Source organism: Lampetra fluviatilis, chromosome 53 (genome assembly GCF_964198595.1).
Source record: "Lampetra fluviatilis chromosome 53, kcLamFluv1.1, whole genome shotgun sequence".
NCBI classification, from domain to species: Eukaryota; Metazoa; Chordata; class Hyperoartia; order Petromyzontiformes; family Petromyzontidae; genus Lampetra; species Lampetra fluviatilis.
In genome coordinates, this window is record NC_136327.1 from 9,445,598 (window position 1) to 9,458,654 (window position 13,057).

At 46.8% G+C, this 13,057-nt stretch overlaps 1 protein-coding gene across 1 annotated transcript in view; it reads right to left on the bottom strand.

The window, feature by feature from the left end:
• WDR76 (WD repeat domain 76) overlaps nucleotides 1–12,588 on the bottom strand; it is a 29,173-nt gene extending 16,585 nt beyond the window's left edge. Inside the window, exons 1-7 of the mRNA XM_078879373.1 lie at nucleotides 12,496–12,588; nucleotides 8,880–9,066; nucleotides 7,513–7,736; nucleotides 5,163–5,255; nucleotides 4,996–5,036; nucleotides 3,914–4,043; nucleotides 249–266 (exon numbers count right to left, since the gene is read on the bottom strand). Of these exons, the coding sequence (XP_078735499.1) occupies nucleotides 249–266; nucleotides 3,914–4,043; nucleotides 4,996–5,036; nucleotides 5,163–5,255; nucleotides 7,513–7,736; nucleotides 8,880–8,967 (594 nt within the window). The 5' untranslated portion in view covers nucleotides 8,968–9,066; nucleotides 12,496–12,588. The remainder of the gene's footprint in view (nucleotides 1–248; nucleotides 267–3,913; nucleotides 4,044–4,995; nucleotides 5,037–5,162; nucleotides 5,256–7,512; nucleotides 7,737–8,879; nucleotides 9,067–12,495) is intronic.
• Nucleotides 12,589–13,057: the final 469 nt, after the last annotated feature.

The window sequence follows — 13,057 nt, forward strand, 5'->3', positions numbered from 1 at the left end:
GGAATCCGTTCTTGAGACCCGTTCGTAAGTCGAACGGTTCATAAGTCTGAACAGAATCATGCTCTGTATTTACATGCACATATGGTCAGTGTTATAAAATGTGTTACGGTTCAACAAAAAGGAAAGCATTGTTAAACTCACAACAATAAATATACACTTGCATATAATACTGTTAAAAAGTGTATAGTAAAAAAAACAGAAATTAAGGAACATAAATAGGAAAAAATATTTGTTTTATTTTCACTTACCTTGAGTCCTGATGCTGGCTTGCTTGTCGGAAGAGGCACAATGAGTCACCACATTTGCACACAAAGACAAGGATCCCCCATATAGCCTAAAAATACTGTTGGAGCAAGTGCTGTTAGCGAGCACCTATGAAGGCCGGTGCGGCACACAGGAGGATTGCTCTGCTGATCAAGATATTTCTGCGGTTCAGTTTGCAAGTGTGAGTTCTTGCCTTAAGTCGATATTAAAAATAATATTTTATGGAAGGTGGTTTCTCATAAGTGTGGGTTTTCGTATGTCAGGTGGTCCTAAGTCGAGGACTGCCTGTACAGAAAAGCATTGGATTTTTCTTGTACTAGCTATCTTTTAGCTACTTTTAACTAATGCCTGGAACAACTCAATAATTATTTTTCAACTGTTCATAGACTTTTCCATCTGTAATGTGAGGATATATCCGGGTTGCTGATGGATCACACCTCGTTACGATGATTGGCTCTGCCGGTCCTGGCCCATAGCCAATGGGGGGAAGTCTAGGGGCGTGGCCCTGACGTAATGGGAAGGTGACATCTGTAAGTAGAGGATTGGTTCTGCTGGCTTTAGCCACAGCCAATGGGGGGACGAGTCAGGGGCGTGGTCCTGGGAGCATACGATGGAGTCTAGAAGATTCCATAGAGGTTAACCAGGATTGGTGGAAAGGTACCACGTGACCCGGGTATTAAAAGGGGTGGAGGCGGACAACACGTGGTCAGATCTGGAACGAACGGAGGGTGAGACCACGCTGGAGCGGGGTCCAGGCTGCCACGTGGCCGCGCGTGTCTCTCTCTCTATCCCTCTCACGCTGTCTGTCAGCAGCATGAAGGAGTAAGATAGGAGTGTTGTGAACAAAAGACAAATAAAGGCCGGATTCCAGAAGTCGCTTCCACGACCTTTATTACATTTCTTTTCCAAAACTGAAAACCAAGCTGACTAGTTTCGTTAGTATTTTTTTAAAACAGAATCAACACAATCCATCTCTCCATTGAATCTCTGCCTCCTACCACCTTGTGAACTATTCCCAATCTAATTCAGATTTAGAATTTCTCAGTATTTTTTTTACTTTCTTTGCCTGAAGTTGCATCACTGGTAGTTAGATCCCAGCCCACTTATTGTCACTCTGGATCTTTTTCCTTCCAAGCCCTTTCATTCTAATGTTCCATCTCTTGCTGTGTTCATCACTAATCTCTTTAAACAGGTCCCTGCGGGGAGGGCTGGTAGGAACGAATAACCAAAGAATATAAACATAATGTATTATTACACTTGTTTAGCCAGGAAAGCCTCACTGAGTCTAAAGGTTTTTGTAGGGTCCTGCCAAGTGTTTGCAGTAGGGGGCGATGTTGCTACACTTAATCGGACGATACGAAGGGAGAGTTTGAGGCCTAGTTCTAGGCTTTAGGCCTAGCTGTAGGCTTTAGGCCGCTGTGAGTTAATTTTTAATTTAAATGTTTTAATTATTAATGTAAAAGCTTTAAATGTTTCTATTTAAAAACATCAGGGAATGTAACATTGTTAAACATTAACTCCCTTTCACACACGCGGGGGTACGATACGAAGGGAGAGTTTGAGGCCTAGTTCTAGGCTTTAGGCCTAGCTGTAGGCTTTAGGCCGCTGTGAGTTAATTTTTAATTTAAATGTTTTAATTAAAAGCTATCTCAGGGAATTATAAGGGAATGTTACACTTGTTTAGCCAGGAAAGCGTCACTGAGTCTAAAGTTTTTGTAGGGTCCTGCCAAGAGTTTGCAGTAGGGGGCGATGTTGCTACACCTAATCGGACATCGGACGGACGGACGGACGATATAATCTATTGTAGGCTGGATCACTTCGTTCCTACCAGTATAATTCACTCAATTATGGTTGTGCCTCTGCTTAAGAAGCCTGGCCTTGAGAACCTGAGGTCATCAGTAATGATCTCCCCATCTCAAAATCTGCCTTACCTCTCCCAAGGTCCTCCACAGCGTGCTATTGCCATGCAGCTCCAACACCACTTGCTCGTCAGTGACCTTCAAAATCCCTTTGAGTCTGGTTTCAGGCCTGGTTACATTAGGGATATAGCCCTGGTTGTGGATGATGTATTGGTTGCTGCAGATGCAGGCCTATCTAGTGTTCTCATCATTTTGGACTTGAGCGCTGCCTTTGACGCTGTCGATCATCTCATCCTGCTCGAGTGATTGGAAGGCTACATGGGGGTTTTTGGCATTGCCTTGAGCTGGTTCACTTTCTACCTCTCCAATCGAAAGCAGTTTGTCAGCCTTGGAGGGCAACAATCCGATACATGTTCTGTTCCATTTAGTGTGCCTCAGGGTTTCCTACTCGGCCCAATCTTGTTTTGCATATACATATGACCCCACTCGGTCATATTTTATGTAAACTAGGTCTTTAACTTCCTTGTTATGCTGATGACAATTTACATTCATGCTAAATCTGACTTTCAAGCATCTGCTTATAGTCTGTCAGGTTCTCTCAGGTCTATCAAGACAATCCCACATTCTTCAGTTATATTTTTATAAGACGGAGGTGTTGCTTGTTGGGTCTCCCCACACCAAATTTATAAACCTGGTTCGGTCTATCTGACAATCGATGGTCACAATATTGGTGCTACTCAGGCAGTTCCAAGTCTTGGGGTTGTCTTTGATGCCTCATTAAGCTTTGAAGTACACATTAACAAGGTCACTAAGGCTTCCTTTTTTCATCTTAAAAATATACCCAGGCAGCACCCCCATCCTGTATCGGACAATTAGAAGCTGGTTCATTTATTTTTGTTCCCTCGTATTGATTTTTGTAATTCATTGTTTGCTGGCATCCCCCTTAAACTGTTAAGTCGCATACAACGCATGCAGAATGTGGCTGCCAGAATTATTACGTGCAAGCCGGTTACTGAACCTGTGCTGACATCTCTCCATTGGCTGCCGGTCTGGTTTTTGAGTAGAGTTCAAGATTCTTCTCCTCACCAACAAGGCTGTTAACGATGTTACTCCCTTCACATACAAACAGGACCTTCTTCGGCCATGTATTCTAACAAGAGAACTTTGGTCTTCCAAGTCTGGTCTGTTGTGTGTGCCAAGGTCACATCTCTGTACGAGGTTGTCGCGTGGCCCCCAGGATGTAAAATTCACTTCCACTGGACATTCGTTGTGCTGACTGCCTCGTTTTATTCAAACCGTGCACTTAATACACACTTATTTTTTAGGGCTTTTTCTATTTTCTGATTCCTTTGTTTCAGGGTTCGATCTTATTGGCGTGAGCCTGCATGCTTGTATGTTTTGTACAGAGCCTTGTGATCTCCAGGTGCAAGGCGCTTTAGAAGTGTAAATTATTATTACCTTCGGTTTAACACCTAGGCTTTTGCGACCAATATTATCCATGAGTGGGGTTTTTTTGGGGTAGATTATGTAAATATAAATGTGTCATTGAACCCGCCACAGAATTAATATTAACGTGAACTAAAACAAAACCTCTTATAGATATTACCTTCCCTGCTGATTTGAAGTCATAAAATCGCACAATGAGACACGCGCAGCAGGCAGCAGTGGCATGGCCTTTGTGCTGCAGATACAGCCACAGGCCGACTCGGTGATTATACAAATCTAAATGACTAAATTGGTCACATAAAAACCAGTCAAACAATGATCCGGTGTCATGAGGACTTGCTCACCACATGAGACTCTGCTGGGGTGAGCAAGGGCTGCTCCTCGGGCAGCGGCACGCCCGACGGGTCCAGCTTGCGCAAGCGGCGGGACGGCTTGCGCAGGGGCAGCGGTGGCTGCTTCACCTTCACTCTGGACCTAGGGTGGGGGGGGAATGGTAACGGTCATGGTTTAGATTGCACAGCGGTAACTCTTGTGCCCAATGGCAAGAAGCGCCTAGGTTCGATTCCCGACACCGGCGCCATTCTGTGTGAAGGTTTTATTCCCCCCCACCCCCCCCATGGGCTTTGTCTGGGTTCTCCAGTCTCCTCCCATAGCTAATCGTATGCAATTATATTCTGTTCTCACCTATGATGGCAGCAACACGTTTAGCAGTTACAGTATATGCCAATGTCAAGGTCTGCCAGCCACGAGAGGGCTTCAGCAGAGGGAATGTGTAGTTTTGTTATTCCACTTTTGAAGGAGCACAGACTACAGTGGTTTACTTTAGGGTCAATAATTTGGGTTGCACGGCCAAAATCACCTGACTGTGGCTTGTCTTTAAATTTACATTCGTGAAGATGTGTGCATCGTCGGCCTGTTGATGTTCCAATATGCTTGATGATTACACCAACGTCTTCGAGGAAGAATGTCCAAGCCAGGAGGTGTGATGTTTAGATCTTGAAAGAGTTGTTTATTCTGGATGTCTGCATTGTTCAAGAGCATTCTTCTGGATATGGGTGAGATTCTAGGATGATGACAGCGCGATCCCAGAGGGGCGGATCAGGACTTGAGCCAGCAGCAATGTACATTTTTGAGGTCTTTGTTGATGGTTAAGTATGTTGTTGGCAAGAAAAAATTGCCTTTCAGTTTGCACGTCTCTGCAAATATTTAGTGGAAGGTTCTTTATCTTAGTAAAATGAATGTCATTTATTCGAATCGCATGGCATGTCACTGGTGTTGATCACACATTCCAGTGCAGCAGGAGCCCTCTGTAAATAATCTCTGGACTGAGTATGGCTCCCCTATGCAAAGTAGTAACTAATTTTATTATGTTAAAACATGAGTGAGCATGGAGCGAGTCCCTCAAAATAACAGAATGTGAACACACCTGTGTGAACGTTTATTAACTTCTTTCAGGCTCTCCACCGCCTGCGTGAAACAGTGAGACACATACACACAAACACAAAAGACACGCACATCAGTGTTATCGGGAGATATCCAAACGCCCCCCCCCGGGTACTAACGTGTCACGTTTCTGTATGCAAGTGTCGCCACCTTTTGGATGTTGAGATCCGCAAGGAACTTTGCATTCTCCCGGATGTTCCGAAGTCTCTTGCGCTCGTAAGATGACAGCCGCTCCATGCCGGCCTGCCGAGGGTTTCGCGCATAAAGTGGCATCAGCACTTCACAGCCTACGCACCAAGCTCAAGTTTGTGTTTGGTTAAATCAGCTGGCAACTCAAAGAGACCAGGATAAGAGTCTCATTTGTAAGAGTGATTCAGGTCACCAAAAAGATTACAACATTAACTAAGCAAAATTGGAGCAAAAATCAACCAGTGATAAATGTTAACAATAAACCACCGCATTATAGAATAAATCGTAAAACAATGCACAAACATGAAATCAATATTAAGCATGATGGATTTTCCCTTTCAAAAGTGGGCTCAGACAAATTACAGGAAGGACTCGACATCTGCAAAGATTAGGTTCTTGACATTCTGCACGAAAGTACAATTTCCGAATGTGGATACGATGTTGATATGGGCGAAAGGGGGTTAGGGTTCCCAAGTCAAACTGAACATACAGGAGAACATGAAAATGTTTCATAACATTATTCCCGTATTGTACACATAAATAACATCCATATAATTCATTACATTTTACTAAAGTACAAATAGATAAGACAAATCATACAAAACCCATCAATAAATTACCATAACTTGAACATTTAATTCACTTTGGATGACAATGGGGATGTTATGGTACTATTTTGGTGGTCAATGGTGCACTTCCTGCCACACTTTCCCAAATGGCCTTCTCGTTTTTTTCCTTTATAAAACCGTTGACTCGTTTACCATAGAATGGCGTCCAACAGCAAACGCACTACAGCCATGGTGAGCAAGTCTATCCAACACAACTTTCCTTTTTGAGCTAAGCTCGTGACTTTTTTTATGCCTTTTGATCTCTTTTTTTTATCTCACTTTCTCCCCACTTAATTGAGGCTTAAACCCCCCCCCCCCAATTGATTGAAATAAAAAAAACACCACCAATGAGGCAAATACAGCGCAAAAATGGCACAAAAGGCAACGGCACTTGAACAATAAAAGCTCCAGCATGTGTATGACGGGCACACGATCCACAATACACTCCTGTACTGTGCAAGTAAAGTATCCCTCCCCCAAGATGCGATCATGCCAAATCGCGAATCGTTTAAGGAAAAAGGGGAGAACTTTCAAATGGTATGCAAATATAAATTTGAAACTAAACTATTTAAAAAAAATTGTATTTTACCAGGTAAGGCCCACCAAGCTATGTAGCTCTTTTTGAGAAGCGACCTGGCCACAAATGATAGCTCAAGTAGTGGCTTATAACGTGGAAATTTATAGCAGCCAAATACTCTAAACGCATGTTTCTAAGTGTGGAGGGAAAAACCGGAGTACCCAAAAAAAAATCCACACGACCAGAGAGATAGGCATGCAAACTCCAAATATACAGCAGACGTCGGGGTCGCATCGTGAATAATCGAATCTCACAAAGAAAAATCCACGAAGAGGTCTAACTGTACTTTACAAACCAAAGTCCAATTAAGTTACAGAAAAATCAACGTGGGTTTACGGTGATGACTTGAGTGTTTATTGAACAGGCCAATGCACACGTAGAGCATCGCATGTCTGATGCCCCCCCCCGTCACGCATTTTCCTTGAACCTTTTCCAGCCTTTTCCTATGTTCAATCCTCCCGGCCAATCGCCTTCCACTTTCACCCCTCCTCCCCGTCACTCAGGTGAGCAGTGGTAGGTGGTCCCAATGACCTCATCCCCCATCCTTCATGTCATGTGGATATTTGCGATGATGTATTCTGTGATTTATGCACAACGCCCCTCGTGGGTTGTTGTCTTATCCCACTCCAGTGGTGTGTAATGGCAACCGCCGGACTCGCACGCGTCCCCAATGATTGTTATTGCCATTTGTACCTAGCCACCAAACCTTTGCAAAGGACTGGTAAATTGAGGAAGTCAACCATTAACTGTCCCTTTGTGTGCTCGCAAACCGGGATGAGCGGTGAATTCTTACATTTAATTCGGGAAGCGTTTTGCGACGTCCCTACATCAGTGCCCATGCAGAGCCTGAAAAGAGTTTATGATGTGGGGTGCCTAATGAGGCTATAATGTCGTGGATAAGAAATAAGGGACTGGGCAGCAGTAGCCTGTGAGACTTGGGGGAGTATTGCGCTGCATAGTCTACGGGCTGGCATTTGAATGCAAGGCCGGGTGATGCATTCACAATTTTAAAAGGGGGGTCACATTTTCCATGTGAAAGGAGCATCACGGTTGAGGCTCTAAATATCTAATTGGACTAGGGAGCACATCTCTTTACCCCACAGGTCATATACCAAATTGAACTCACCTCCACTTCAGAGTCGCTGCTGCTGCTGCTACTACTACTACTGCTGCTGGAGTTAACATTGGCCGTTGCGTTGTTTGTCACGGCCGGGGGGCACGGAGGAGCTGGGTCCAGCCTGGGTGCAGCAGTGCCCTGGAGGGCGTCCATTGGTAGCAACAACTCCTCCAGATCCAGCGCCGCCGCTTTGCAGGCGTGGCCGAGCAATACGCTCTGATTCACACCGACTCCTGCACGACAGTTGCAGCCATGTCTCACCACACATCCCCCTGCAGGCCTGCAGTAGCCTCACACACTCTGGGATGAGTTGTAGAGACTAGATGCTGCATGTGCGAAGAACCCGGGCACGCAAAGTGACTCAAATTTAGCAAATTTGGACCGTGACGCCAGCGCGCAATGGCATATTCGTGCCGAATTACGTCACGGGATGTTTTAACATCCACTGCAAAGCAGACAGGTAGTAATATTTGAAAGGTTAATACGCACCGCTGTACAAGCAGTCCTCTACTCACTAACTCGATTCCATTCCTGAGACCCGTTCGTAAGTCAAAATGTTCATAAGTCAGAACACAATCATGTACTGTATTCAAATGCACATACGGTTAGTGTTGCAAAATGTGTTGCAATTCAGCATTGTTAAACTCATAAGAAGAAACATTGTACACTTGCAAATAATACTGTAGAGTAAAGAAAACCTAACATAAAGTAACATAAATAGAAAAAAATCTGTTCCTGATGCTGGCTTGCTTGTCGGAAATGGAGTAATGAGTCCCCACAATTTCACGCAAAAAAAGAGAAAGATCCCCGTGTAGCCTGAACAGACTGTTGGAGCAAGTGCTGTTAGCGAGCACCAATGAAGGTTGGCACGGCACACGAGGGGGTAGGTGGCCAACACCATGGCCGGCCACCTTTATCTCCCCAGTGGCAATGTTTACACACCACACCAGGTACTCATTTGAGGCTGAGTCGATCTAAGGGAGCCCCAAGACCCATTCAGATAATCGTCACCGGTGTTGGTCGTGAGCGGGAATCGAACTCGGTTCACCGGGTTCGTAGCATGCACACACACACACGTTCACACACACATACATGTGTGCGCACACACAGACAGGCACTCACTCCCAGTGGGATGCTGTGACTCATTACATCTCGTGGAGGATCGCTCCACTGACCAAAATAGTTCCCCGGTTTAGTTCGCAAGTGCAAGTTCACCAGCTGGTTACATGATAAAAAAATTCTCATTGAAGATGGTTCGTAAGTACAGATGTTCGTAAGTCGATGACTGCCTGTATTCACCAGGTCGACCTGCCAAATTCAACCCGCGAACCTCTGTCGCCACCACTAGGCCACGTCATCCACTGCGGGGGCATCACCTTGACTCTGGTAGGCACTGATCTCTGCTGGCCCTAACAACATGGTCTGGCGTGTGCGAGGCCGCTTCCCCTTGGCCGGCGTCGCCATGTTGTTGCTCAGCCCCTCATCCACCACAAAGGATGGCACTAAGTCCGAGACGTTCCGCTTTTGGACCAGCCCCCGACGTCGGCTGGAGCCGAGCTCAGCCTGTGAAACACCAATACAACACACACACGGGTGAAGTTACCCAGCAGGAGAGGATTCATGCAGGTGGCCAGATGGGTGCACATTCGGTTTTGCCTTGTGGGGAACGGTAGTGCAGTGATTAACGCACTGGGATACGAACCCGGCGACACAATATAGATTCCCGACATACATCGGTGATGAATATCTGAACTGGTTCTCGGCCTTTTCTAGGTCGACGCAGCCTAAAATTAGATGTTGTGATATGTAATACATCGCCGCGATGTAAACAAAGGCGGTAGTGGTGCTGGTCACCCACCCCCTCGTGTGCCATACTGGCATAGATGCTTGCTAAAAACACTTTCCCCAAGTCTGTGAAGGCTATATAGGGGATATTTGTCTTTGTAACATTCGGGTTTCATCTTCCTCCAACTCAATGTTGACAAAAGCAAAGTACTCTGCTCCTCAGTGACAAAAAGTCCACATGCAGTCAGACTCCAGTTTGAACGTGCACCTCCAAAACATTGCAGTGGAAAAAAGTGTGAAACCTTGCAGTTGTCGGCACACATACTGCATCTCACCTCTACACGTCTCCAAAATGCTCTATGGTATTTCTCCTCCTCCCTCATCTCACGATGCTTCTCTCCACGCACTCACCGACCGCTCTCTTCCAGCTCTACTCCCCTCCGTGCACTCTCTGCTCTAGCAACCAAGACTTTCTGTGAAAGGCCCCAGTCAACCTACCCTCAGGATGTTGCTCATTTTCCTCTGCTACCCCCAGTCCGGAACCGCCTTCCCCAAGTTATCCGTGCTGTTGACTGCCTGTCCCGGTTCAAGTCAAGGCTCCAGATCTTTCCTTCCTCCCTCTGCCTACGACTGCCTCTACACAATGTGCCCAGTGTGTCTCTAAAGCATCTGTAGAGATGCTGTCCCACTTGGATGCGATGTAAACCCAAACTGCACGGTATTTTAACTACCGTGGATGGGTGATGGGCTGAGGCAGCCCCCAACAGGGCTAGCTGCCCTGTTGGCCAAACAGTATTATAATTGATGAATGTCCAGGTTTTTTTGGGTTACATCATGTAAATATTCATGTATCGTTCAACCCGCCACCACCCGACACAGCTAATTCGTAAGGTCTGTCACGTAAACAAAACATGCCAATTCGTTACTAGTACAGCACACCAGTGTGTTGGAGAGTAAACCCACAACGTTAAAAAAGTCGAGGACGTTTCACCAGTAATTACAAGCATCATCAGGCAACATCCAGATTTGTGGTGGTGGCGGATTTAATGACAGATTCATATTCCTTGTAAAAGGTTTCAGTTTGGTGTTTTAATATCTTAACACCTGTTTTGTTGCCAGAAAAAGTGGAAAACCTATTCTCACATTTTGGTACTGGCAGATTCATATTTACTGATGTAGATTCATATTTACGCGATCTAACGCAAAAAAACCTCAATTATGGATATTGGTCGCGAAAGCCTACGTGTTAATCTTCTTGGTTCTTTCGGTAAAGTCACGTAGAAGGGAAGTAATAAAATAATAAAAATAAAACATAATAAAATAATTCTCACGACGTTTCGGCCACAACGCAAGAAGCCATCCTCAGGTGAAAACCAGGTCTGTCGAGGCGACAGCGTCTGAATGAAACAGCACACGTGCTTGGAGCATATATATAAGCTGGGTTGGAAGGGGGGGAAAGGGCGCCTTGACAAAAGAATTTGCATATCAAGAGGAATTTAGCATATTTATGGGAAATGCAGGTATGTGATTAGTACTACTTATGCCCGTGCATTATCCCCTCCCTTTGATGCTGCTAATCCTGCATAATTGTTCGAAATTCCACATTATTATGACGGGGGTGAGTGCATCCATTGGGCAACTACTGTTAAACTTCCCCACAACTTGGTACTCGTAACAGCGCATAAACGCGAGAACACAATGGACCTAGTACTCGGTAATATACAGGAATTCTCCGCAATAAATAAAGGATGCATTCCTGGAAAATGCTACTTAACTCGAAATTACTTTAAGTGAACTCGAATTTCCCATACACATGTTAAAATCTGAGGTTGCGTTCCTAGCTGACATTTCTGGAAAAAAAGTGTGACTAAATGTCAGGAAGTGTACAAAACTGCATATTATTATAATGTACATTCATGTTAATGAATAATAAATACAAATAATTAGATAAAACTTAAGAGTTGGTTGAAAGGGGCTGGTTGATCAAGGCCTTTTGGGGTAAGCAGTGGTGGCGTTATACAGACGGAGTAGGATCAACTGCCTCTTCTTCTAATGATGACGCTGGAGCTACAGGAATGTTGACCAGAGAAAGCTGGCTTTTTTGTGGGGTTTTAGGCATTTAAAGAGAGAAGCGAATGCATTTTGTTATAAAGGGTTGTCGGAACTGTGCTCCGCGAATTTTTTTGCATAGACTGAGTGGTCCGCCGGCCAAAAAGAGTTTGAGAAACACCACTGTAGTTGATGTTGTATAGTTGTTGCCGCGGCTGGTAATGTTGTACATTGCTGTAGTTGGTTATTGGGGTCCTCAGGCACGGCCATGGTACGCGATGTGATCCGTACATAGACACTTCTTCCAAGCTGATATCAGAGACGTAGGGGGTGGTTAATGTCCATGATTGAGGAGCACATCCTTCCAATGTGCTCCTCAATCAGCCCAATCATCCGGTCACCAGACCTCTACCCTTCACCTACCCTCATCCATGCCCAGCCATAGCACCTATCTACATTACCGCTTCACGCGTGTGCCCCCCCATACGTCGCACCCGTCTGTCGCCCGCAATCGCCGTCACACTCCACCGCCTTCCTTCCCGAACCCCTACAACATCAGCAGCTGCGTTCCTAGGTCCTGTCCCTCCATCCCTTCCGTCACTACCCTCACCGACAGCCGCTCCACCCCACCCGTTGCTCCCCTTTTGCCCCCCGTGTTCCGCCGTCGACTTGCGTTGTAAAGTGCCCTGGAAAGGGCGCTGCTGTATAAATCCTAAATAGAATACAACACGGATAACGCAAGACAGATATTACACAAGACGTAACGCAACACAAAGCTGTCCCGCAACAGGCGGCACAGCACAATGTCTGCAACACAAAGTTACATTGCGCAACGGGCAACAGGTAAACAACACCAAGGTTACACAACATAAAGGTAGCACACCACAAATAACACTGTACAACACAAACGTTACACAACACAGATGACATAACAAAGCCACGGTGTCAACACACGTGTACACAACAGGGGACGCGATACAATTGTAACACAAAGGTTACAAAAAGTGACACAACACCACGAACACACACACAGAACGCACCACACGCCCGGGTACGAGCCAGAGGCAGGTAACGCACGCGGGGGCCGAGTGGTTGCGCGTCTCGGGCTGTGCATCGCGGCCACGACGGCGGCGGTGGTGACACACCGGCGGCACTCACGCGTGGGGAACTCGTGGTGATCGCGAGACGAAGCCTCCACTTTCTCCAGCAACAACAACCACAGCCGCCACCACCACCACGCACCCGCGCACTTCCCGCCAAGCAAAATCGCCGACTGTCTCGGCGCCACACGGCCCCGCAGCCCGCGATTGGTCGGAGGGAGGTTCACGGGCCCGGGCCAATGGGCGATGCCGTCACCACCCCGCGCGAGCGGGGGGGGACACTGGTGCGGGGGGACACTGGTGGGGGGGTGGACACTGGTGGGGGGAGGGGACACTGGTGGGGGGACGGACACTGGTGGGGGGAGGGGACACTGATAGGGGGTGGAGGGACACTGGTGAGGGGTGGGGGGACACTGGTGGGGGGGGGACACTGGTGCGGGGGGGGACACTGGTGGGAGGGGGGACACTGGTGGTGGGGGGGGGGCACTGGGGGGGGGACACTGGTGGGGGGGGGACACTGGTGGGGGGGGACACTGGAGGGGGAGACACTGGTGGGGGGGGGGGACACTGGTGGGGGGGGGACACTGGTGGTGGGGGGGGGGACACTGGTGGGGGGGGGA